The following is a 27225-nucleotide window of genomic DNA, read 5'->3' as shown; positions in this document are numbered from 1 at the left end:
TGGGATCTGAATTTGCATTCACATTGTACCAAATGGATTTGTCAATCTTACCTTATCGGCAATTATTCAATGCACTAATAGAATTGCACAGTGAATGAGGCCAATTGTCAACAGGCCAGAACAACTGGATGGAATACACACTATTTTGTCTTAAATTGGGAATGGTTGTACACAGACTCAGGTACCCATGTATCCTGATCAGCATCGGCAGTCCCTCGAAATCGAGGAAGATTTGCTTCCACTCTAAAAGTGAGTTCTCAGGTGACTGAACAGTCCAATACAAGAACTACAGTCTCTGTCACAGGTGGGATAGTTGTTGGAGGAAAGGGTGGGTGGGGAGTCCGGTTTGCCGCACGCTCCTTCTGCTGCCTGCGCTTGTTTTCTGCATGCTCTTGGCGACGGGATGCTCTTCCTCCACTTAGAGCGGTCTTTGGCCAGGGACTCCCAGGTGTCAGTGGGGATGTTGCACTTAATCAAGGAGGCTTTGAGGATGTCCTTGAACCGTTTCCTCTGCCCACCTTGGGCTCGCTTGCCGTGTAGGAGTTCTAAGTTCTGAGTAGAGTGCTTGCTTTGGGAGTCGTATGTCAGGCGTGCAATCAATGGTAGTATGGATCACTTTGCATATCTCGGGAGCCTATTATCAGCAAGGGCAGACATCAACGACTAGGTTCAACACTGCCTTCAATGCGCCAGCGCAGCCTTCGGCCGCCTGAGGAAGAGAGTGTTCGAAGACCAGGCCCTCAAATCTGGCACCAAGCTTATGGTCTACAGGGCTATAATGATACCCGCCCTCCTGTATGGCTCAGAGACGTGGACCATATACAATAGACACCTCAAATCGCTGGAGAAGTACCACCAACGATGACTCCGCAAGATCCTGCAAATCCCCTGGGAGGACAGACACACCAACGTCAGTGTTCTTGATTAGGCCAACATCCCCAGCATCGAAGCACTGACCTCATTCGACCAGCTCCGTTGGGCAGGCCACGTGTATCTACAGCTGGAATGTTGGATCCCATACAGAGTAAAGCTCCCTCTACACAGTCCCATCAAACACACCAGGGCAGGTACAGCACGGGTTAGATATACAGTAAAGCTCCCTCTACACTGTCCCATCAAACACACCCAGGGCAGGTACTGCACGGGGTTAATAGAGTAAAGCTTCCTCTACACTGTCCTATCGAACACTCTTAGGGCAGGTACACTATGGGTTAGAGAGTAAAGCTCACTCTACACTGTTACATCACACACTCCCAGGGCAGTGTGGAGCTATGATCAGGGGAAAGACCATGGTTTGGCTTAAACCAGAGCGAATAATAGAAAAGATTAGATTATAATGCGTGATGTTTATACCTATAATTGTGAAACTATAAGAAGTGACATAATTAACAGCAGGCAGGGTAGTTTAGAGGTAATGAGAAAATTACTAAAGAAAAGTAACTGCTGGGAACCTGGGAAAGTGTCCTTGTAAATCACAGATTAGAGAAGTTCCAGCTGTCTTTTCCTCGCTTCCTGCCCAAATCCAGCAGGGAAGACAAAGACGAATCCAGTGCCAGAGATGGATCACTGCAGGATATAAAAGTGAGGGGATGCTGATGTAAGGGTGCAGTTGGGACTGGAGACACTGGAGATCAAGCTCAGGGTGCCCGAGGTTCCATCCAGCGGGCTGACCTCGTGTCAGTTACTGTGGACACGCGGGACTTGTATGTTTACTCTGATTGATGGGTCAGTATAAGATACAGCACTGCGCAGAGAATCTGCTCATCTTATATTTCTTAATAAGGTAGCAAAGTTGCTAATACTAGACTCTAAACCTGCTAATTAATAAGCCAAGTTATTAGCTAGATTCAAAGTCTCTCTGCTCCTCTCTCTTTTTTAAGTTTTACTATTTAATGTACTTTTCCTACCATTTTCTTCCTCCCAAAATGTATCACATCACATTTCTCTGCATTAAATTTGATCTGACGTCTACCTGCCCCATTTACTAACTTGTGTATTCACACTGACGACTTTTACAGTCCTCTTCACCGTTGGCCATTGTACCTGTGGGCCCAGCGCACAGGCGCAGCAGAGGCCGGATTGTTGGCGAGGTTTGAGCCTCTGAGCAAGCGCGGCGCCCAGCGCGTTCCCTCTGTGTTTAAAGCGACATTGTCTCTGTTCCTGTGATTCAGAGCATGAGAAATAGGAGCAGGAGTAGGTCATACAGCCCCTGGAGCCTGCTTCGCCATTCAGTAAGATCATCACTCAACTTCCAACTCAACTTCACTTTCCTGTCCTATCCCCATGGAGATGATGTAATTTACCGAGATTTCCAAAAGGCCTTCGAGAAGGTGCCACATAATAGACTGAGGAACAAGGTCAAGGAACGCGGAGTCAGGGGACAAGTAGCAGAATGGATAGCCAGCTCCACCGCAAGTCGGGGCTATGGATGGGGGAGGGGCTGGAGCGCCGGGCCCTGGAGCATCGTGGGCGAAGGTGCGGCGAATGAGGGTACGGGGCCCAAAAGAGCCGAGGGCCCAGGGGCAGCATAGGCCTGCCTACGCTGCGATATGTGTGCACACTAGATATGTGCAGCAGAGCAGGTCTCCAGTCATCCTTTCAACCCTTGCCACTGAATAAAGGCCTAGCTCTGTCGAGCCCGCGTGGTGGCTGATGTGCAACGGTTACCACACGTTAAAAAAAATCCACGCACGGGCATCTTCCACCCCCTCAATTGGAGTTCAGGACTGGAACATCGGGTCCTTCATTGAAACATCTGTGAACTCTTGTGGAAGCAAGTCATCCTCGTTCGAGAGGACCGCCTATGATGATGATGATGATTATGTTGGATCCCATATGTATTGTTACATGGTCCTACCGTCTCGGAGACTCCTTTCTCCAATAAAAAAAATAGTCCTAGAAAACTCTGCAACTCCTAGCCTCTTTCACTTCTCTTGACCCTCATCCTTTTAAGCAAAAGATAGAAAGGAGAATAATAAAAGTGGAGGGCAGAGAAACCCAAGGCAAAAAGCAAAAAGGGCCACATTACAGCAAGATTCAAAAGTGTGTTAAAATGACAAGCCTGAAGGCTCTGTGCCTCAATGCGAGGAGTATTCGGAATAAGGTGGATGAATTAACAGTGTAGATAGCAGTTAACGGATACGATGTGATTGGCATCACGGAGACATGGCTCCAGGGTGACCAAGGCTGGGAACTCAACATCCAAGGGTATTCAGCATTTAGGAAGGATAGACAGAAAGAAAAAGAAGGCGGGGTGGCGTTGCTGGTTAAAGAGGAAATCAATGCAATTGTAAGGAAAGACATTAGCCTGGATGATGTGGAATCTGTATGGGTGGAGCTGCAGAATTCCAAAGGGCAGAAAACGCTAGTGGGAGTTGTGTATAGACCACCAAATAGTAGTAGTGAGGTTGGGGACTGCATCAAACAAGAAATAAAGGATGTGTGCAATAAAGGTACAGCAGTAATCATGGGCGACTTGAATCTACATATAGATTGGGTTAACCTAACTGGTAGCAATGCGGTGGAGGAGGATTTCCTGGAGTGTATTAGGGATGGTTTTCCAGACCAATTAGGGAGCTGGCCATCCTAGACTGGGTGATGTGTAATGAGAAGGGACAAATTAGCAATCTTGTTGTGCGAGGCCCTTTGGAGAAAAGTGACCATAATATGGTAGAATTCCTTATTAAGATAGAGAGTGACAAAGTTAATTCAGAAACTAGGGTCCTGAACTTAAGGAAAGGTAACTTCGACGGTATGAGGTGTGAATTGGCTAGAATAGACTGGCAGAGGATACTTAAAGCGTTGACGGTGGATAAGCAATGGCAAACATTTAAAGATCACATGGATGAACTTCAGCAATTGTACATCCCTGGCTGGAGTAAAAATAAAACTGGGAAGGTGGCTCAACCATGACTAACAATGGAAATTAAGGATAGTGTTAAAACCAAGGAAGAGGCATATAAATTGGCTAGAAAAAGCAACAAACCTAAGGACTGGGAGAAATTTAGAATTCAACAGAGGAGGACTAAGGGTTTAATTAAGAAGGGGAAAATAGAGTACGAGAGGAAGCTTGAAGGGAACATAAAAACTGACTGCAAAAGCTTCTATAAATATGTGAAGAGAAAAAGTTTAGTAAAGACAAATGTAGGTCCCTTGCAGTCGGATTCAGGTGAATTTATAATGGGGAACAAAGAAATGGCAGACCAATTGAACCAATACAAAGGAAGATACAAATAACCTTCCGAATGTACTAGGGGACAGTGAGTCTAGTGAGAATAAGGAACTGAAAGATATCCTTATTAGGCGGGAAATTGTGTTAGGGAAATTGATGGGATTAAAGGCCAATAAATCCCCGCGTCCTGATAGTCTGCATCCCAGAGTACTTAAGGAAGTGGCCCTAGAAATAGTGGATGCATTCGTGATTATTTTCCAACAATCTATCGACTCTGGATCAGTTCCTATGGACTGGAGGGTAGCTAATGTAACGCCACTTTTTTAAAAAGGAGGGAGAGAGAAAGCGGGTAATTATAGACCGGTTAGCCTGACATCAGTAGTGGGAAAAATGTTGGAATCAATCATTAAGGATGAAATAGCAGCCCATTTGGAAAGCAGTGACAGGATCGGACCAAGTGACCATGGATTTATGAAAGGGAAATCATGCTTGACGAACCTTCTGGAATTTTTTGAGGATGTAACTAGCAGAGTGGACAAGGGAGAGAATCAGTAGATGTGGTGTATTTGGACTTTCAAAAGGCTTTTGACAAGGTCCCGCACAAGAGATTGGTGTACAAAGTCAAAGCGCATGGTATTGGGGGTAATGTACTGGCATGGATAGAGAACTGATTGGCAGACAGGAAGCAGAGAGTCGGGATAAACGGGTCCTTTTCAGAATGGCAGGCAGTTACTAGTGGGATGCTGCAGGGCTCAGTGCTGGGACCCCAGCTCTTTACAATATACATTAACGATTTGGATGAAGGAATAGAGTGTAATATCTCCAGGTTTGCGGTTGACACTAAACTGGGTGGTGGTGTGAGCTGTGAGGTGGACGCTAAGAGGCTGCAGGGTGACTTGGACAGATTAGGTGAGTGGACAAATACATGGCAGATGCAGTATAATGTGGATAAATGTGAGGTTATCCATTTTGGAGGCAAAAGCACGAAGGCAGAATATTATCTGAATGGCGGCAGACTAGAAAAAGGGGAGCAACGAGACCTGGGTGTCATGGTTCATCAGTCACTGAAAGTGGGCACGCAGGTACAGCAGGCGGTAAAGAAGGCAAATGGTATGTTGGCCTTCATAGCTAGGGGATTTGAATATAGGAGCAAGGAGGTCTTACTGCAGTTGTACAGGGCCTTAGTGAGGCCTCACCTGGAATACTGTGTTCAGTTTTGGTCTCCTCGTCTGAGGAAGGACGTTCTTGCTATTGAGGGAGTGCAGCGAAGGTTCACCAGACTGATTCCAGGGATGGCTGGGCTGTCATGTGAGGAGAGACTGGATCAACTGGGCCTTTATCCACTGGCGTTTAGAAGGATGAAAGGGGATCTCATAGAAACATATAAGATTCTGACGGGACTGGTCAGGTTAGATGCGGGAAGAATGTTCTCGATGTTGGGGAAGTCCAGAATCAGGGGACATAGTCTTAGGATAAGGGGTAGGTCATTTAGGACCGAGATGAGGAGAAACTTCTTCACTCAGAGAGTTGTTGACCTGTGGAATTCCCTGCCGCAGAGAGTTGTTGATGCCAGTTCATTGGATATATTCAAGAGGGAGTTAAATATGGCCCTTACGGTTAAGGGGATCAAGGAGTATGGAGAGAAAGCAGGAAAGGGGTACTGAAGGAATGATCAGCCATGATCTTATTGAATGGTGGTGCAGGCTCGAAGGGCCGAATGGCCTACTCCTGCACCTATTTTCTATGTAATCTGAACTGGCTGGGGAAAGTCTCCCTCCCCCTTTCCACTCACAGATCAATTTTGTCTATTTCACTCATAATCTTGAAATCTTCTCCGTTTCAAAGAAGATAATCACAACTTCCTTAACTTTCCCTTCACAATAGATTCTTCAGTCTTAGAATCACTTTGGTTGCTTGCCTCTGTACTGTCGAGGACAGGGTGATCCTTTGTTTAATTACAGCAACAATTCAATCTCTTTTGATTTGTGCTTTAAAAATGCAAGCCTATTTTTAGTGCAACGGTCTTACAATTTCATAGGTTTATCCATATCTGAGGTCAATTAGTGGCTACGTAATGTTGCTGAGAGAAGTTTGCACTGAAAATTCCAAATGAGTATATGGAATACTCTATTGGAATTAAAGTTTACACTCAGACCAGGAGTTAATTTACAATGTCACACTAAAGTCTTGGCATTCTTGCAGTGGTTAGTGCTTACTGATTTTCACAGACCAGGTGAGTTATCTACTTGCCAGTACTCAGTCAGGTTCTTCTAGATCCACTGGCTCTATACCTCATCAGTACCTTGATATGGATGTGAATGCAAGAGCTGAGCTCCAGAGGAAAAGTGAGTGTAGCTGCCATAGAAATCAAGACAGTATTTGATCATGTGCAGCACCAATAAGCTCTAACTGAATTCAATGGAGGTCAAACAGAAAACCTCCACTGGCTGATATCATATCAGACACAAAAAATGGTTCTGGTCATCAGAAGACAACTATTGCTGCCCCAGGATATCACTGCAGGAGTTCTTCAAGGAAGCACTCTTAGCCCATCTTTCTGCAGTTGCTTCATCAATGAGCTTTCCTCCATCATAAAGTCAGAAATGGAGGTATCCCCTGAAAATTCCACAGTGCGGCTCCTTTCACAACTACTCCGAGAATGAAGCAGCCTACGCCAGAGGCACTTGGACAACATCCGGGCTTGGGCTGACAAGCACGCAAGTGCCAGGTAATGACCATCTCAAACAAGTGAAAACACAGATATCTCTCTGCTACCTTAATGGTATCACTATCACCAAGTCCCCTGCCATCAACATTAAGGGTCATAACTGAAACAGCGCATCAATACTGTGGCTACAAGAGCAGGGCAGCAGCTGGGTATCCTATGTTGAGTGGCTCACCTCCTGACCCATCAAAGCCCCTCCACTATTTACAAGGCTCAAGTCAGGAGGATGATGGAATTCGCACCACTCACCTGGATGGGTGCAGCGCAGCAACATTCAAGAAACTTAACACCATCCACAACAAAGCAGTTTGCTTGACTGGCACCCCTGCCACTGGGCTCAACATCCACCTCAGTCACCAGTACATTGCATCAGTGGTATTTATTATCCACAGGTTGCATGGCAGCAAAGTTACTTTGATGGTTACTCCCTTAAATGACCTCTACCATCAAGGTCAAGAGAAACAATATTATTGGGACGCCCTCACCTCCACGTCACATCCTAACCTGACTTGGGACGCAGTTCACCGTTGCAAGGTCAATATCCTGGAATTCCCTACTTAACAACATCCTGGAAGGATAATCACCACAAGGACTGGTGTTAAGGAGAAGGCCCACCACTACCTACTCCGGGCAACTAGGAAAGGGTAGTAAATGCAGCCTTGCCAGATTTGCCATCCCTCTCAGAAAAATATCGCACACCCCGCCCCCCCACCCTCATATTAAATTGTTAATCTTACTATCTTGTGTAGTCACTGATTTTGAAACAGCTACTTACATTTATAGTGCCTTTAATGTAAAGAAACATCCCAAAACATTTCACAGAGGCAAAAGAAAAAAAATTGAATACCAAGCCAAGAAAAGACCTACTACAAGATTGGTCCAAGACAGTGGTTTTAAGAAGGGTCTTAAAACAGGAGAGGTTGGTGGTGAGGCAAAGGGGAATTCCAGAGAAGAGGGCCGAGGCAGCGGAAAGCACAACTGCCGATGATGGGGTAAAGGGAAGAAGAAACACAAAAGCTGGAATGAAGGGAAGTTGAATGTGAATTATAATTTTAAATTTGTGATGTTGGGGGGCTGGGAGACAAGTTCGGTCAGCAAGGACAGGGGTGATGTGGGACTTGCTACACAAAGAAATATGGGCAGCAGAGATTTGGATGAGTTCAAGTTTATGGAAGAGGAGGATGTGAGACTAATCAGGAGAGCATTGGAATAGTTAAGCCTGGAGGTGACAAAGGTATTGATGAGCATTTCGGCAGCATATGGACTGAGGTTAGGGCAGTGGCGGGCAATATTATGGAGGTAAAAGTAGGTCAGACAAGCAGTCTGGCAGCACAAAGGTAGTGGAGGGATTGATAGAGGTGGAGGAGAGGTAGAACTGAAGAGTCATCAGAGTAGATGTCTGTGATGCTCTTGGGAGTGACAAAACCCTGATTGGAGAGATTCAAAGAAAGGGTGGCAGGAGAGATAGGAATGGATCCGAGAGGCAATAATGCATTTAAGGACTTGGAGAAGAAAAGCAGGTTGGAGATAGGGTGGCATTTTGTAAGGATGGAGGGGTCGAGGATGTTTTTTTTGAGGGGGAGTTAATGTTTATGGTTTTGAAAGAGGGGGCCAGGTGCCCAAGGATAGAAAGTTGGGTGGTCAGCAGTTTTTTTAGAAATTGGAGGCAAGGAATGATTAAAGCAGCAGAGCTAACTGATTAGTTGGCCTCCATATTTGTGACAAAGAAGTCCGTGAGCTATTTGCACGTTGGTAAGAGTGGAGGATGGAGGGGAGAGAGGTTTAAGGAAGCAGTGGGTAGTGAAAAGAAGTCTGTGAGCTTAGCTTATTTTGGCCAATTGCGTCAATTTCGTGACAAAAAAGTTTATTTAACCTTTAATGAATTGATTCAGTTCTAGCTCAATAAACCATTATTTTGTGCCCATTTCTTCACCAGTATATATCAAATTCATAGTTGGAATATGCATATTTTGAGGATATGGATTTGAATTGATCCCCTAACTAGGTGTATTAACTTACCACCAGCAGTAACTAAAGATGCTGTTGGATAATTTGCCAAGTTACCATCTGAACGGTAAGTGAATGCAATTAAAGCTGTATATGCAGCTGCAGTATTGCAGTCGAGTGTCCTCGACTCCATCCCACAACATGCTACCCGCCACTATCTCAGCAAAACACCAGCTCTGCATGAGGTAGAAAAGGCCATCCACCAGCTTAAGAACAAAGCAACGGGAGCGGATGGAATCCCTGCTGAGGCACTAAAGTATGGTGGAAAGGCACTATTGGCACGAATGCATGACCTCATCTCTCTCATCTGGAAGGAGGAGAGCATGCCGGGAGATCTCAGAGATGCAGTAATCATAACGATCTTTAAAAAAGGGGACAAGTCCAACTGCGGCAACTACAGAGGAATCTCCCTGTTATCAGCCACTGGGAAAGTTGTCGCTAGAATCCTCCTCAAACGTCTTCTCCCTGTGGCCGAGGAGCTCCTCCGGGAGTCAGTGTGGATTTCGTCCTCTACTGGGTACAGCGGACATGATTTTTACAGCGCGACAGCTGCAAGAAAAATGCAAGGAACAGCACCAACCCTTGCACATGGCCTTCTTTGACCTTACAAAGGCTTTTGGCACCGTCAACCGCGAGGGACTATGGAGCATCCTCCTTCGTTTCGGCTGCCCCCAAAAGTTCATCACCATCCTCTGCCTGTTCCACAATGACATGCAAGCCGTGATCTTGACTAATGGATCCATTACAGACCCAATCCACGTTCGGAGCGTGATCAAGCAGGGCTGTGTCATCGCGCCAACCCTTTTCTCAATCTTCCTCGCTGCAATGCTCCACCTCACACTCAACAAGCTCTCTGCTGGAGTGGAACTAAACTACAGAATCGGTGGGAACCTTTTCAACCTTCGGCGTCTCCAGGCCAGATTCAAGATCGTCCTAACCTCGGTCGTCGAACTACAGTACGCAGAGGATGCATGCGCCTGCGCACATTCTGAGTCTGAACTCCAAGTCACAGTCAACATCTTCATCGAGGCATACAAAACCATGGGCCTTACGCTAAACATTCGTAACACAAAGGTCCTCCACCAGCCTGACCCCGCCACACAGCACTACCCCGCCCCAGTCATCAAGATCCACGGTTCAGCCCTGGACAACGTGGACCATTTCCCATACCTCAGGAACCTAATATCAGCAAGGGCAGACATCAACGACGAGGTTCAACCCGCCTCCAGTGCGCCAGCGCAGCCTTTGGCCGCCTGAGGAAGAGAGTGTTTGAAGATTAGGCCCTCAAATCTGGCACCAAGCTTATGGTCTACAGGGCTGTAATAATACCCACCCTCCTGTATGGCTCAGAGGCATGGACCATGTACAGTAGATACCTCAAGTCGCTGGAGAAATACCATCAACGATGCGTCCTCGACCAGGCCAACATCCCCAGCATTGAAACACTGACCATACTTGATCAGGTGTCTCGTGTCTGGCAGGCCACGTTGTCCGCATGCCAGACATGAGACTCCTACAAGCGTTCTACTTGGAACTTCTTCATGGCAAACGAGCTAAGGGTGGACAGAGGAAACGTTACAAGGACACCCTCAAAGCCTCCCTGATAAAGTGCGGCATCCCCACTGACACCTGGAAATCCCTGGGAGCCAAAGACCGTCCCAAGGAGGGATTCAAATTCCTGGGGCATTGGAACCGGTTCTGGGGGAGGTGGGACCAGTACAAACCGGACGGTCTGCACCTGGGCAGGACCGGAACCAATGTCCTAGGGGGAGTGTTTGCTAGTGCTGTTGGGGAGGATTTAAACTGATATGGCAGGGGGATGGGAACCAATGCAGGGTGACAGAGGGAAACAAAAAGGAGGCAAAAGCAAAAGACAGAAAGGAGATGAGGAAAAGTGGAGGGCAGAGAAACCCAAGGCAAAGAACAAAAAGGGCCACTGTACAGCAAAATTCTAAAAGGACAAAGGGTGTTAAAAGAACAAGCCTGAAGGCTTTGTGTCTTAATGCAAGGAGTATCCGCAATAAAGTGGATGAATTAACTGTGCAAATAGATGTTAACAAATATGATGTGATTGGGATTACGGAGACGTGGCTCCAGGATGATCAGGGCTGGGAACTCAACATCCAGGGGTATTCAACATTCAGGAAAGATAGAATAAAAGGAAAAGGAGATGGGGTAGCATTGCTGGTTAAGGAGCAAATTAAGGCAATAGTTCGGAAGGACATGAGCTTGGATGATGTGGAATCTATATGGGTAGAGCTGCAGAATACCAAAGGACAAAAAACGTTAGTGGGAGTTGTGCACAGACCTCCAAACAGTAGTAGTGAAGTTGGGGAGGGCATCAAACATGAAATTAGGGATGCGTGCAATAAAGGTGCAGCAGTTATAATGGGTGACTTTAATATGCACATAAATTGGGTTAACCAAACTGGAAGCAATACGGTAGAGGAGGATTTCCTGGAGTGCATAAGGGATGGTTTTTTAGACGAATATGGGTGTTGTGTAATGAGAGAGGATTAATTAGCAATCTCGTTGTGCGAGGCCCCTTGGGGAAGAGTGACCATAATATGGTGGAATTCTGCATTGGGATGGAGAATGAAACAGTTAATTCAGAGACCATGGTCCAGAACTTAAAGAAGGGTAACTTTGAAGGTATGAGGTGTGAATTGGCTAGGATAGATTGGCGAATGATACTGAAGGGGTTGACTGTGGATGGGCAATGGCAGACATTTAGAGACCGCATGGATGAACTACAACAATTGTACATTCCTGTCTGTCGTAAAAATAAAAAAGGGAAGGTGGCTCAACCGTGGCTATCAAGGGAAATCAGGGATAGCATTAAAGCCAAGGAAGTGGCATACAAATTGGCCAGAAATAGCAGAGAACCCGGGGACTGGGAGAAATTTAGAACTCAGCAGAGGAGGACAAAGGGTTTGATTAGGGCAGGGAAAATGGAGTACGAGAAGAAGCTTGCAGGGAACATTAAGACGGATTGCAAAAGTTTCTATAGATATGTAAAGAGAAAAAGGTTAGTAAAGACAAACGTAGGTCCCCTGCAGTCAGAATCAGGGGAAGTCATAACGGGGAACAAAGAAATGGCGGACCAATTGAACAAGTACTTTGGTTCGGTATTCACTGAGGAGGACACAAACAACCTTCCGGATATAAAAGGGGTCGGAGGGTCTAGTAAGGAGGAGGAACTGAGGGAAATCCTTATTAGTCGGGAAATTGTGTTGGGGAAATTGATGGGATTGAAGGCCGATAAATCCCCAGGGCCTGATGGACTGCATCCCAGAGTACTTAAGGAGGTGGCCTTGGAAATAGTGGATGCATTGACAGTCATTTTCCAACATTCCATTGACTCTGGATCAGTTCCTATGGAGTGGAGGGTAGCCAATGTAACCCCACTTTTTAAAAAAGGAGGGAGAGAAAACAGGGAATTACAGACCGGTCAGCCTGACATCAGTAGTGGGTAAAATGATGGAATCAATTATTAAGGATGTCATAGCAGTGCATTTGGAAAGAGGTAATATGATAGGTCCAAGTCAGCATGGATTTGTGAAAGGGAAATCATGCTTGACAAATCTTCTGGAATTTTTTGAGGATGTTTCCAGTAGAGTGGACAAGGGAGAACCAGTTGATGTGGTATATTTGGACTTTCAGAAGGCTTTCGACAAGGTCCCACACAAGAGACTAATGTGCAAAGTTAAAGCACATGGGATTGGGGGTAGTGTGCTGACATGGATTGAGAACTGGTTGTCAGACAGGAAGCAAAGAGTAGGAGTAAATGGGGACTTTTCAGAATGGCAGGCAGTGACTAGTGGGGTACCGCAAGGTTCTGTGCTGGGGCCCCAGCTGTTTACACTGTACATTAATGATTTAGACGAGGGGATTAAATGTAGTATCTCCAAATTTGCGGATGACACTAAGTTGGGTGGCAGTGTGAGCTGCAAGGAGGATTCTATGAGGCTGCAGAGCGACTTGGATAGGTTAGGTGAGTGGGCAAATGCATGGCAGATGAAGTATAATGTGGATAAATGTGAGGTTATCCACTTTGGTGGTAAAAACAGAGAGACAGACTATTATCTGAATGGTGACAGATTAGGAAAAGGGAAGGTGCAAAGAGACCTGGGTGTCATGGTACATCAGTCATTGAAGGTTGGCATGCAGGTACAGCAGGCGGTTAAGAAAGCAAATGGCATGTTGGCCTTCATAGCGAGGGGATTTAAGTACAAGGGCAGGGAGGTGTTGCTACAATTGTACAGGGCCTTGGTGAGGCCACACCTGGAGTATTGTGTACAGTTTTGGTCTCCTAACCTGAGGAAGGACATTCTTGCTATTGAGGGAGTGCAGCGAAGGTTCACCAGACTGATTCTCGGGATGGCGGGACTGACCTATCAAGAAAGACTGGATCAACTGGGCTTGTATTCACTGGAGTTCAGAAGAATGAGAGGGGACCTCATAGAAACGTTTAAAATTCTGACGGGGTTAGACAGGTTAGATGCAGGAAGAATGTTCCCAATGTTGGGGAAGTCCAGAACCAGGGGACACAGTCTAAGGATAAGGGGGAAGCCATTTAGGACCGAGATGAGGAGGAATTTCTTCACCCAGAGAGTGGTGAACCTGTGGAATTCTCTACCACAGAAAGTTGTTGAGGCCAATTCACTAAATATATTCAAAAAGGAGTTGGATGAAATCCTTACTACTAGGGGAATCAAGGGGTATGGTGAGAAAGCAGGAATGGGGTACTGAAGTTGCATGTTCAGCCATGAACTCATTGAATGGCGGTGCAGGCTAGAAGGGCCGAATGGCCCACTCCTGCACCTATTTTCTATGTTTCTAAGTGGAGGAAGTGCATCCGGGAGGGCGCTGAACGCCTCGAGTCTCATCGCCGAGTGCATGCAGAAAACAAGCGCAGGCAGCAGAAGGAACGCGCTGCAAACCTGTCCCACCCTCCCTTACCCTCAACGGACTGCCTATGATGGTGATGATGATACCCGCCCTCCTGTATGGCTCAGAAACGTGGACCATATCATCATCATTATCATCATAGGCAGTCCCTTGGAATCGAGGAAGACTTGCTTCCACTCCTGAAGTGAGTTCTTTGGTGGCTGAACAGTCCAATACGAGAGCCACAGACTCTGTCACAGTTGGGTCAGATAGTCGTTGAGGGAAGGGGTGGGTGGGACCGGTTTGCCGCACGCTCTTTCCGCTGCCTGTGCTTGATTTCTGCGTGCTCTTGGCGTTGAGACTCGAGGTGCTCAGCGCCCTCCCGGATGCATTTCCTCCACTTAGGGCGGCCTTGGGCCAGGGACTCCCCGGTGTCAGTGGGGATGTCGCACTTTATCAGGAAGGCTTTGAGGGTGTCATTGTAGCGTATCCGCTGCCCACCTTTGGCTCGTTTGCCGTGAAGGAGCTCCGAGTAGAGCACTTGCTTTGGGAGTCTCGTGTCTTGGCAAGCAAACTATGTGGCCTGCCCAGCGGAGCTGATCGAGTGTGATCAGTGCTTCAATGCTGGGGATGTTAGCCTGGATGAGGACACTGGTGTTGGTGCGCCTGTCCTCCCAAGGGATTTATAGGATCTTGCAGAGACATCGTTGGTGATATTTCTCCAGCAACTTGAGGTGTCTGATCAGACACCTCAAGTTGCTGGAGAAATACCATCAACGATGTCTCCGCAAATATCCTGCAAATCCCCTGGGAGGACAGACGCAACGTTAGTGTCCTTGACCAGGCCAATATCCCCAGCATCGAAGCATTGACCACACTCGACCAACTCCGCTGGGCGGGCCACATTGTTCACATGCCTGACACAAGACTCCCAAAGCAAGCGCTCTACTCGGAATTCCTACACGGCAAGCAAGCCAAAGGTGGGCAAAGGAAATGTTTCAAGGATACCCTCAAAGCCTCCTTGATAAAATGCAGCATCCCCACCGACACCTGGAAGTGCCTGGCCAAAGACCGCACTAAATGGAGGAAGTACATCCAAGAGGGCGCTGAGCATCTCGAGTCTCGAATCTCATCGCTGAGAGCATGAAGTGACAAAGCGCAGGCAGCGCAAGGAACATGTGGCAAACGAGCCCCACCCACCCTTTCCTTCAACGACTGTCTGTCCCACCTGTGACAAAGACTGTAATTCCCATATTGGACTGTTCAGTCACCTAAGAACTAATTTTTCAAGTGGAAGCATGTCTTCCTCGATTTCGAGGGGCTGCCAATGATGAGGAGCATTGGCACCCATAGAAATTAAATAGCACTTCACAAATGGCAAGGAAACATGTAGAAAAACCAGAGGATGAAGAGAATCTAGGACCAGTGTTAATAAATCACTGAGAAAAGGCTTACATGTTGCCTGTTTTAGCACGGGAAATTTTTGAAAGTTGTTCCTTAAAGACTAGGAGCAATTTATAGTTATTATAATGACATGAAGCAATGTGAGGGACAAAATGCTACCTGTGTGCATTACGCACACTATAACTGCAATCAGTGTGATTAGAACTAAGGAATTGCCCCACAATACACTTCAAAGTGCACAAATATTCAGAATAAACAGCTAATGTGGTTTTACAGCCCTTCCCCCACCGCTGCTATTCCCTGCTGTGCCTACTGGTTTTTCAGCTTCAGCTGATTCCTGGCCGAAGTACATTTCTCTGCCGCTTCTGAATCTTATGGTAACCTCCAACTTCGCCATCGTCTTTCTGCCCCGCAACCAATTCTCCTAGATCGTCATTTCCAAGGAAATACCTCCATCCTCCAAAACTTTACCCTTCAAATAGCTTCTGGATTTCACTCCCCCGCTACACCTGTCTCTGAACTTGGACAACAGCTCACTGATGCTCTATGCTGATTTCACCCAACCTTATCCCACCATGGGACCTCTGACTTTAACTCTGGGCTCCCTCCTGCTTCTCCCATCTATTCGCTGTTACTAGCAGGATACAGGTGCAGCGTCGAAAGTCTGGAGTTCCGGAATCCGGACAGATCGGTGACAAGTTTGTCCGGAATCTGTACAATTTCCAGAATCCGGACCCACCAACCCTGAGGATCTCAGGGCCCTGCCGTTGGCCTCGCCCCTGCTGCCCTTACTTCGGGGCCTCCTCGCCAGCCCACCCCAACACATCCTCCGCAACGGGGCCGGGCAGCCGGCCCAAACACCTCCTCTTCAACGGGGCCCCGCCCAAACATCTTCTCCACACCGGGACCCCGCCCAAACAGCTCCACGGCGGGGTCCGCCCGAACACCTACCCCACGGCGACGGGGCCCGCCCGAATACTCCTCTGTGGTGGGCCCCGCCCAAACACCTTCCCCTAGGTGGGGCTGGCCCAAACAGCTCCTCGGTGGCGGGTCCCGCCTGAACATCATCTCCGCGGCACGGCCCATCCAAACACCTTCTCGGCGGCGTGGCCCGCCCAAACACCTTCCCCACGGTGGGGCCCGCCTGAACCTCATCTCCGCGGTGCGGTCCGCCCAAACACCTTCTCGGCGGCGTGGCCCGCCCAAACACCTTCCCCACGGCGGGGCCCGCCTGAACCTCATCTCCGCGGCGGGGCACACCCGAACATCAGCTCCTCGGTGGCGGGACCCGCCCAAACAGCTCCTCGGTGGCAGGACCCTACCCAAACACCTTCCCCACGGCGGGGCCCGCCCAAACAGCTCCTCGGTGGCGGGACCCGCCCAAACAGCTCCTCGGTGGCAGGGCCCCACCCAAACACCTTCCCCACGGCGGGGCCCGCCCAAACAGCTCCTCGGTGGTGGGGCCCGCCCAAACAGCTCCTCGGTGGCGGGGCCGGCCCCCTCTCCTTCTGATGTTCCGAAATTCAGAAATACCCGAACCTGGGCTCGGGTACCCAGATTCATGACGTCAGAAAGACGATCAAAAGTCTGGAAAATCCCGGAATCCCGAACGGCCTCGGTCCCGGATTCTGCACCTGTATATGTATCCTAACAATTGCTATGTAACCAAGCCTATGTAACTTGAGTTTTCCTTGTGTACATGCGCATTTCGACTGCCACTCCGGACCCGAGCCCATCACTTCTATTACCACTTTTTTTTCTCCCCTTTTTTTTACTTCTTTTCTCTCTACCCCTCCTAGCCCCTTCTCTCCTGTCCTTTCATTTTTCCTATCTTGGGTACTCTGCCCTCCCAAATCCCAACCCCACAGTACTCCTTGACCTTCCTACTCTCCTGCCACTGTCCCAGGCTTTACTCCCTCAGATAAGCCTACAGTTTCCCTCTGCAACTCTGTTGGCCTCCTCCGAAGGGCCCAAGCGATGCACTCGTCTGCCTCTTAATAACAACCCCAACTGCCCCATCCTGCTCTCTCGCCAACCTTCCGCCCAGTGTGCCCGCTGGGGTTAATCTTTCCAATCTCCACCCCGTCCAATTTACTCCTCCCAGTTCTGAACCTGTGGACTCTGCCAATGGATTAGTTATCATCCTCCCTCTCCGCATCTCTCTCCAGAATGTCCGTTCACTTGTGAACAAGTCCCACTCCAGGACCTTGAGCACAAAAAAATCTAGACCGACACTCTAGTGCAAGACTACACTGTCAGAGGTGCTGTATTTCGGATGAGGCGTTAAACCGAGGTCCCGTATGGCACTCTTTCGAAGAAGAGCATGGTCTTATGCCTAATGTCCTGGCTAATATTCATCCCTCAATCAGCATAACAAAAACAGATTATCTGGTCATTATTACATTGCTGTTTGTGGGAGCTTGCATGTGTGCAAATTGGCTGCCGCATGTCCTACATTACAAGTGACTACACTACAAAATTACATTATTGGCTGTAAAGTGCTTTATATATATCCAAGTCTTTCTTTCTTGCCATCCATGAGCTTATTGTGGATGACTGCATTGTTATAATAATGTTGACGAAAACCTGGCTGAGGGATGATGGCACCTTTCCCCTAAATGAAGTCTCCCCATATGTATGGCTACCCCCTTGACCGCGCCATCTCATATGACCTCGCTACTCCCACTGAGCCAATCACAGATAAGGCCGCCATTGATCACTTCCTTGTATCGCTTTCCACCCACATCCTTCCCCCCTCCCAACCTTACTTCCTTCTGTGTCCACCCCTGGAAAAAAAATCTCTCACCTACTTCACTTACAACTGCACTTTCAAAACTCCAACTGTCCAGCCTTTGACCCTCCATTCACCACGACATTTCTGCAGCTACCAATCTGCTCAACCACATCCTTACCTCCACCTTTGAGGCCCTAAGCCCTATTGAAACAATTACTCTCTCTCACCCTGGCTGTTCACCCTGGTAGAAACATAGAAACTAGGAGCAGTAATAGGCCATTCGAATCTGCACTACCATTCAATATGATCCGGGCTGATCCTCTATCTCAACACCATATTCCTGCTTTTTCCCCATACCCTTGATGCCTTTTGTTTCTAGAAACATATCTATCTCCCTCTTAAATATATTCAGTGACTTGACCTGCACAGCCTTTTGTGGTGGAGAATTCCACAGGTTCACCACCCTCAGTGAAAAAAAATCTCCCCTCATCTCGGTCCTAAATTTCCTACTCCGTATCCTGAGACTGTGACCACTTGTTCTAGATTTCCCAGCCAGGGGAAACATCCTCCCCGCATCTAGTCTATCTAACCCAGTCAGAATTTTATACGTTTCAATGAGAGCTCTCTTTCTTCTAAACTCTAGTGAACACAGGCCTAGTCGACCCAATCTCTCCTCATACGACAGTCCTGCCATCCCAGAAATCAGTCGAGTGAACCTTCACTGCACTCCCTCTATGGCAAGTATATCCTTTCTTAGCTAAGACCAAAACTGCACACAATACTCCAGGTGCAGTCTCACCAAGGCCTTGTATAACTGTAGTAAGACATCCTTGCTCCTGTACTCAAATCCTCTTGCAATAAAGGCCAACATACCATTTGCCTTCCTAACTGCTTGCTGCACCTGCATGTTTGCTTTCAATGACTGGTGTACAAGAACACTCAGGTCCCTCTGTACAACGACACTTCCCAAGCCATCACCATTTAAATAATATTTTGTCCTTATGTTTTTCCTACCAAAGTGGATAACTTCACATTTATCCACGTTATACTGCATCTGCCATGTGTTTGTCTACTCACTCAACCTATCTCGCCTTGCAGCGTCTTTGCATCCTCCTCACAACCCCACCTAGTTTTGTGTCGTCAGCAAACTTGGAAATATTACATTTGGTTCCCTCATCCAAATCATTTATATATCGTGAATAGCTGGGGCCCAAGCACTGATCGCTGTGGTGCTCCACTAGTCACTGCTCGCCAACCCGAAGAAGACCTGTTTATTCCTACACTCTGTTTCCTGTCAGTTAACAAATTTTCAATCCATGCCAATACATTACCCCCAATCCTACGTGCTTTAATTTTGCACACTAACCTCTTATGTGGGACTTTATCAAAAGCCTTCTGAAAATCCAAATATAAAAAAACATCCACTGGTTCTCCCTTATCTATTTTATCAGTTACAACTTCAAAAAACTCCAGTAGGTTTGTCAAACATGATTTTCCTTTCATAAATCCATATTGACTTTGTTTAATCCCGTTGATATTATCTAAGTATGCCGTTATCACATCCTTTATAATAGACTCCAGCATTTTCCCTACTATGTCAGACTAACCGGTCTGTAGTTTCCATTTTCTCTCTCCCTCCTTTTTTAAATAGTGGGGTTACATTTGCCACGCTCCAATCTGCAGGAACTGATCCATAATTTATAGAATTTTGGAAGATGACAACCAATGCATCTACTATTTCCATGGCTACCTCTTTTAGTACTCTGGGATGCAGATCATCAGGCCTTGGGGATTTATCTGCCTTCAGTCCCATTAGTTTTTCCAGCACTATTTTCTTACTAATTGTCATTTCCTTTAATTCCTCTTGCTGCCTAGACGCTTGGCTCCCGAGCATATCTGGGACGTTATTTGTGTCCTTTTCTGTGTAGGAATAGTAGGATAATTCCGATGAATACGTGGCTTGAGGAATGGTGCAAAGAGGAGGGATTCAAATTCCTGGGACATTGGAACCGGTTCTGGGGGAGGTGGAACCAGTACAAACCGGACAGTCTGCACCTGGGCAGGACCGGAACCGATGTCCTAGGGCGAGTGTTTGCTAGTGCTGTTGGGGAGGGTTTAAACGAATATGGCAGGGGGATGGGAATCTATGCGGGGAGGCAGAGGGAAGTAAAAAGGGAGCAGAAGCAAAAGGTAGGAAGGAGCAAAGTAAGAGTGGAGGGCAGAGAAATCAAGGGCAAAAATCAAAAAAGACCACATTACAACATAATTCTAAAATCACAAAGTGTGTTAAAAAAAAGCAAGCCTGAAGGCTCTGTGTCTCAATGTGAGGAGCATTCGTAATAAGGTGGATGAATTAACTGTGCAGATAGCTGTTAATGGATATGATGTAATTGGGATTACGGAGACATGGCTCCAGGGTAACCAAGGCTGGGAACTCAACATCCAGGGGTATTCAATATTCAGGAAGAATAGACAGAAAGGAAAAGGAGGTGGGGTAGCGTTGCTGGTTAAAGAGGAAATTAACGCAATAAGTAAGGAAGGACATTAGCTTGAATGATGTGGAATCTGTATGGGTAGAGCAGCGGAATACCAAAGGGCAGAAAACGCTAGTGGGAGTTGTGTACAGACCACCAAACAGTGGTAGTAAGGTTGGGGACAGCATCAAACAAGAAATTAGGGATGTGTGCAATAAAGGTACAGCAGTTATCATGGGTGACTTTAATCTACATATAGAATGGGCTAACCAAACTGGTAGCAATACTGTTGACGAGGATTTCCTGGAGTGTATAAGGGATGGTTTTCAAGACTAACATGTCGAGGAACCAACTAGAGAGCAGGCCATCCTAGAATGGGTCTTGCGTAATGAGAGAGAATTAATTAGCAATCTTGCGTGCGAGGTCCCTTGAGGAAGAGTGACCATAATATGGTAGAATTCTTCATTAAGATGAAGAGTGACACAGTTAATTCAGACTATGGTCCTGAACTTAAAGAAAGGTAACTTCAATGGTATGAGATGTGAATTGGCTAGGATCGACTGGCAAATGATTCTTAAAGGGTTGACGGTAGATAGACAATGGCAGACATTTAAAGATCACATGGATGAACTACAACAATTGTACATCCCTATCTGGCGTAAAAATAAAACGGGGAAGGTGGCTCAACCGTGGCTAACAAGGGAAATTAGGGATCGTGATAAATCCAAGGAAGAAGCATCTAAATTGGCCATGAAAAGCAGCAAACCTGAGGACTGGGCGAAATTTAGAATTCAGCAGAGGACTAAGGGTTTAATTAGGAGGAAAATAGAGTATGAAAGTAAGCTTGTAGGGAACATAAAAACTGACTGCAAAAGCTTCAGGAGTGGGGTACTTAGGTGAATGATCAGCCATGATCACATTGAATGGTGGTGCAGGCTCGAAGGGCCGAATAGCATGCTTCTGCACCTATTTTCTATGTTTCTAAGACAGAACCGAAGTATTTATTTAATTGTTCTGCCATTTCTTTGTTCTCCATTACAAATTCGCCTGTTTCTGTCTATAAAGGACCTATATTTGTCTTCACTCATTTTTTTTTACATACTTGTCAAAACTTTTGCAGTTGGTTTTTATGTTCCTTGCAAGTTTACTCTCATACTCTATTTTTCCCCTCTTAATCAATTTCTTGGTCCTTTTTTGCTGAATTCTGAACTGCTCCCAATCTTCAGGCTTGCTACTTTTTCTGGCAGCTTTGTATAACTCTCCTCTTTGGATCTAATACTATTCTTAATTTCTTTTGTAAGCCATTGTTGGGCCACTTTTCCTTTTGTGTTATTACGCCAGAAAAGAATGTATAACTGTTGCAATTCATGCATTCGTTCCTTAAATATTAGCCATTGCCTAGCCACTGTCATGCCTTTTAATGAATCTTCCCAATCTATCATAACCAATTCATTCCTCATACCTTCATAGTTTCCTTTGTTTAGATTTAGGACCTAGTTTTGGATTGGACTACTTCACTTTCCATCTTAATAAAAAATTAGGTAGGGCCCTCATCTCTGCTCCCTTAAGTCCAAGGGACGCGGACTTGAACGGATATAGCGAATAACTTGTTTAGCCATTCACCGCCAGATCTGGCTGGACCACATAAAGCACTATCGGATCTGGCTCACAATCCAACAACAACTTTTATTTATATAGCGCCTTTAACATAGTGAAATGTCCCAAGGCGCTTCACAAGAGTATTGAGACAAACAATTTTACACCGAGTCGCAGAAGGAGAAATTAGGGCAGATGAGGTAGGTTTTAAGGAGCGTCTTGAAGGAGGAAAGAGAGTAGAGAGGCAGAGAGATTTAGGCAGGGAATTCCAGAGCTTAGGGCCTTGGCAACAGAAGGCATGGCCACCAATGGTTGAGTGATTATAATCAGGGATGCTCAAGAGGGCAGAATCAGAGGAGTGTAGACATCTTGGGGGGTTGTGGGGCTGAAAGAGATTACAGAGATAGGGAGGGCTGAGGCCATGGAGGAATTTGAAAACAAGGTTAAGAATTTTGAAGACCAGGCATTGCTTAACTGGGAGCCAATGTAGATCAGCGAGCACAGGGGTGATGGGTGAGCGGGACTTGGTGCAAGATTTCGATCACCTCTAGTTTACATAGGGTAGAATGTTGGAGGCCAGCCAGGAGTGCTTTGGGTGCATTTCTATTCTTTTTTTCAATCTATGTTGAACTGCATGTGCCATGACTGTCCATTCTCCTAAATTAGCTTAAGAGTTGATCTCCTGCAGTCTCCCACATTCTTCTTTAGTTCCCCATGATCCCTTATTTGATATTATTCCAAAATTTGGGGATTTCCCTCCCCCTACCAGGTTTGTTTAAAGAATGCATGAGACAGACAAATGTCAGAACCTTGGCTGGAGTAGTATAACCATGCTGCCTAAGTGCATTACTATAAATGGTACCAATTTCAGAATTGTACTAGAAGTTAATGTATATAAAGTGGTGGAGTACATGGCCATCTGGCAAAAAAATTTCACTCATCACCTATCCAGGTACTCGGATAATTTGAAAAAAGGAAAAAAAAAAAGACAAAACTGGAATACAACAAGGCAGCAGATAGATATATACTGTAAAACAATCCCAGCCCAATCTTTGGTTGGAGACGGGGCAACAACATGGCAAAGAAAACCAATAACAGAAAATTAAAAACACACAAAAATAAAAGCTTTATTGCTTACCTAGGTGGTATAATAAAAGATTCAACAGTTGCTATAGATGCAGCTTTAATTGTGTATGCCGTTTGTCATTAGTTTTGAAAGTTTAGAGTCTGATCAGCTGCAGTCTAAGCAAATGAAGAAACTTCACATGCCTTTGTTATTACATTTCCATGTATCGATACCAGCATGAACCAAATGATTATACCACCCGGACAGGCAATTTTATCTATAATACATTAGACAGACCAAATATTGAATTCAATGTCCAGTTCTGATCGCCAATTTTGCAACAGTACACCAATAAAACCGACCTAAAAGCAATGAGGTTGTTTCTTAGATATAGAATTAATTAATGAGTGATGTCTATTGTGATTACAAGTTTGGAGAATAGTCAATTGAGCAAAACTAAAAACAAAAACTGACCTGGATAGTCAGTTGCTCTTCCTTGAATGTCCACAGCCTTTTTTTGATACTCTTATAATCAGACATCATTGTCTGCAGTTCTGCTTCAGCCAGCAGAAGTTGTTTTCTACATCTCCCATAGTTCATAAGAAGTTCAAAAAGGTCATTTTTATCCTGGTTGGCTACAGAAATAAATTCTTCAGTATATGCTTCAACATTTGCGAGCCATGAACCTAACGCAAACATTTTCAGCTCTTCTTTGGAAAATGGTACAATTTCTGGTTCTTGTGGAATCTCTGGATACAGTGTCTTGGGTGAAACCTGCTCTATGAATGCAGTTCCAGGGTCTCCCTTGATCTCCAATGGCAAATCAGGGTACAGTCTTTCAAAGGTCAACTGTACAGGAAGATCAGCTGTGATGTTATGCAGCTCCACATCAACCGTCTCACTCATGCCATCATCCAGTGTTAAAATAGCAGGTGTTATAATATCCTTCCTCCTCATTAACTCCTTTTCCTTCAAATCAACTGTAATCTTCTGTGAAGAAATACTTCTAGAGTGCAATCTAATTTGGTCCAACAAAGCACCGAAAACAACAGGTTCAACATCACTAATAGTTTGCAAATGTTCTTGTTTATCAATAACAGTCTTACTGGAGCAAGGCTGTTCATCAGCTTCTGCAATAGTAATGCTCTCAGACACCTCACTGAGTACAGTATTATGGTAAGGGCCATGGTGTGAGTTTAATGTTTTTGTCTGATCCACTTGAATCTGTTGATCTTTACTGTCTAACCCAACATGCTGTTTTGAATCAATTTCAGATTCAACAATTGCAATGGACACGGCTTCTATACATGTTTCAGACTCTTGAATATTTTTCACTGTCACCTCAGCTGCCAGCAAACCTGGAAGCAATTGCCGATCCACAGTTTGCCCCTCCACATTAGGTTCTGAAATAGCTTCTTTTTGAATCTTATCAACTGTAGTAAAGGTAGGTGAAGAAAGTCCAATTTTTTTTATTGTACTAGAAACTGATTCTTGGTTTGATTCAGGTTTTGAACTTTCTTTTTTCTTAAATTCTGTAGTAGCTTTTTTCTTTTTATCCTGAAAAATCAAAAACACATTAGATTAGCTCCTGTTTTAAAAGCAAAACATTTTTTTTAAAATTTGTTCATGGGATGTGCGCGTCGCTGGCATGGCCAGCATTTTATTCTCCATCTCAATTGCCCTTGAGATGGTAGTGGTGAGGCTTGGTCTGGAGTCACATGCAGGCCAGACCACGCAAGGACAGCAGATTTCCTTCCCTAATGGACATTAGTGAACCAGATGGGTTTTACGACAATCTGGTAGTTTTGTCACAATTGCAATGGGCACGGCTTCTATACATGGTTCAGACTCTTGAATATTTTTTCTACTAGTTTTTTTTTTAAATTCCAGATTTATTTAATTAATTGAATTTAAATTCTCCAGCTGCCACGGTATGATTATGAACTCATGTCTCTGGATTATTAGTCCAGGCCGCTGGATGACTAGTCCAATAACATTACCATTATGCTACCAAAAGCCTTGCAGATGATGGAAATCTGAAAAAGAGAGTTCTGAAGAAGGTTTATCATCTAAAACGTTAACTGTTTCTCTCTCCACAGATGCTGCCTGACCTGAGTATATCCAGCGTTTTAGGTTTTTATTTTAGCCCCTCTTTCAATATGGTTTCACATGCATCAGTTTCACTTTCTTATTCATTCACCATCTCATAACATTGGGAACTTGTGTTTAAATTCTGTAGTCACAAGTTTCCATCATACCTTCATCCAAGAAGAGAAAGATCAAGAGTGCCATGCGTTTCAAGAGAAATGGAGTATGTCGTATTTATTTGCGAACATAAATGGAAAGCCCTTTTTTTTTTAATTCGTAGCCAATCGTTCCAATTCTTTGTCAAATCACAAACGCCAGAGGTCACCTTGCACCTGTCAAGGATCACTCTGCGCCAATGCTCTTAGCCAAAAGGCCTAGAGCCACTGCACCGTTCCTGGAAGTACTGCAATACCAGGTTCGTGCCATGGAGGTGGATGGGTCAGGTCCCCCACACTTGATGTGTAAGCAACAGGTGGTTGTGACGAAAGATTTGATTTGGCAAAAGTGTTACCTGTTGTAATACTGAATCACTGTATTGCGAAACAATTTTATTTAACTGTCCAAATGAGAGCTTTTATTAGTACATAGATTTTTACCCAAGGGAGGTCTGTAGCATTATTACATTGGAAACATCTTTAATGCACCGGATACTATTTATAGCAGCAGAGGTAGTCCCTCCATGGGGAAAAAATGCGACATAGTATATTTTTCAGGAAGATAAAACAGCTATGAATTCATGCAGCCCAACATCTCATCAGGTACAAAGCTACTAATGCAGATATGATGCCCCCCTCGCCCTTGGTTCCTTACAGCCTCCCCCCGGCCCCGCATCTCGCTCGGGGCGAGATTTTGCGTCCTGAACAACAACAGCACCTAAAAGACAGCATTTGTGGCGGTCAGGCAGGCTCGGGACACACAGAGCGGGGGAGGAAACCTGGGCCTGCCGCTTCTCTTTTTCATTTACCTGCGCTTTTGCTGCCTGCCTAGATTTTTTCGGACGCGCCACTTCCGCCATGCTCAGGCCGAGCGCCCGCTGTTGTTGTGAAGAGTCACCAGACTGAGGTCACGTGTTACGCAACCGTTTTCGGTGACGGGCCGACGGCAGCGCGCGGCTCGGCTCGCGCCTGGGAGGAGTCAGGGGGTAGCGTCCTGCTCATCCATTATTTCGCATTCAACACACTGACTTTGTGGTGACTGAAATCCACTGTCGCTTTTTATTGGGGCACAACGTTTTTGTTAAGAACAAAGCCGTAGAGGCGAGGAGGAGGAGGAGGAAGAAGAAGAAGAAGAAGAAGAAGGGGAGAAGGGGAGAGGAGAGAGGGGTAAACTAAGGGGTGGGGGAAAGAAAGAGATAAACTGAAGGGGAGAGTGGTGTAACTTGAGGGTTGGGGAGAGGGGGTAAGCTGAGTGGTGGAGGAGTGGGAACAAACTGAGGGGTGGGGGAAGGAGAGTGGGTAAACTGAGGGGTGGGGGAGAGGGGTAAACTGAGGGGTGGAGGAATGGGAACAAACTGAGGGGTGGGGAGTGGAGTAAACTAATATGATAGAATTTTATGTTGAGTTTGAGAGTGATTTAGTTGGGAACGTAACTAGGGTCCTAAATCTTAATGAAACAAACCATGTAAGTATGCGAGGAGAGTTTACTAAGGTAGGTTGGGAAACTAGATTTTAAAATATGACCATCATCATAGGCAGTCCTTTGAAATCGAGGAAGACTTGCTTCACTCCAAAAATGAGTTTTCGGGTGACTGTACAGTCCAATTTGGGAATTACAGTCTCTGTAGCAGGTGAGACAGACAGTCGTTGGAGGAAATGGTGGGTGGGGAGTCCGGTTTGCCGTACACTCCTTCCGCTGCCTGCGCTTGGTTTCTGCATGCTCTCGGCGACGAGACTCGAAGTGCTCAGTGCCCTTCCGGATGCACTTCCTCCACTTAGGGCGGTCTTTGACCAGGGACTCCCAGGTGTCGGTGAGGATGTTGCACTTTATCAAGGAGGCTTTGAGGGTGCCCTCGAAAAGTTTCCTCTGCCTACCTGGGGCTCGCTTGCCGTGCAGGAGTTCCGAGCAGAGCGC

General features: G+C 46.0%; 1 protein-coding gene across 1 annotated transcript in view; it reads right to left on the bottom strand.

The window, feature by feature from the left end:
* The window catches only part of LOC139228856 (ectopic P granules protein 5 homolog), a 50185-nt gene extending 23982 nt beyond the window's left edge, over positions 1-26203 (bottom strand). The window contains exons 1-2 of the mRNA XM_070860314.1: positions 26120-26203; positions 23542-24624 (exon numbers count right to left, since the gene is read on the bottom strand). Of these exons, the coding sequence (XP_070716415.1) occupies positions 23542-24624; positions 26120-26170 (1134 nt within the window). The 5' untranslated portion in view covers positions 26171-26203. The remainder of the gene's footprint in view (positions 1-23541; positions 24625-26119) is intronic.
* Positions 26204-27225: the final 1022 nt, after the last annotated feature.

Source organism: Pristiophorus japonicus, chromosome 2 (assembly GCF_044704955.1).
Source record: "Pristiophorus japonicus isolate sPriJap1 chromosome 2, sPriJap1.hap1, whole genome shotgun sequence".
NCBI classification, from domain to species: Eukaryota; Metazoa; Chordata; class Chondrichthyes; family Pristiophoridae; genus Pristiophorus; species Pristiophorus japonicus.
Note: the sequence above shows the minus strand (reverse complement) of the source record. Positions and strands in the feature narration are given on the sequence as shown.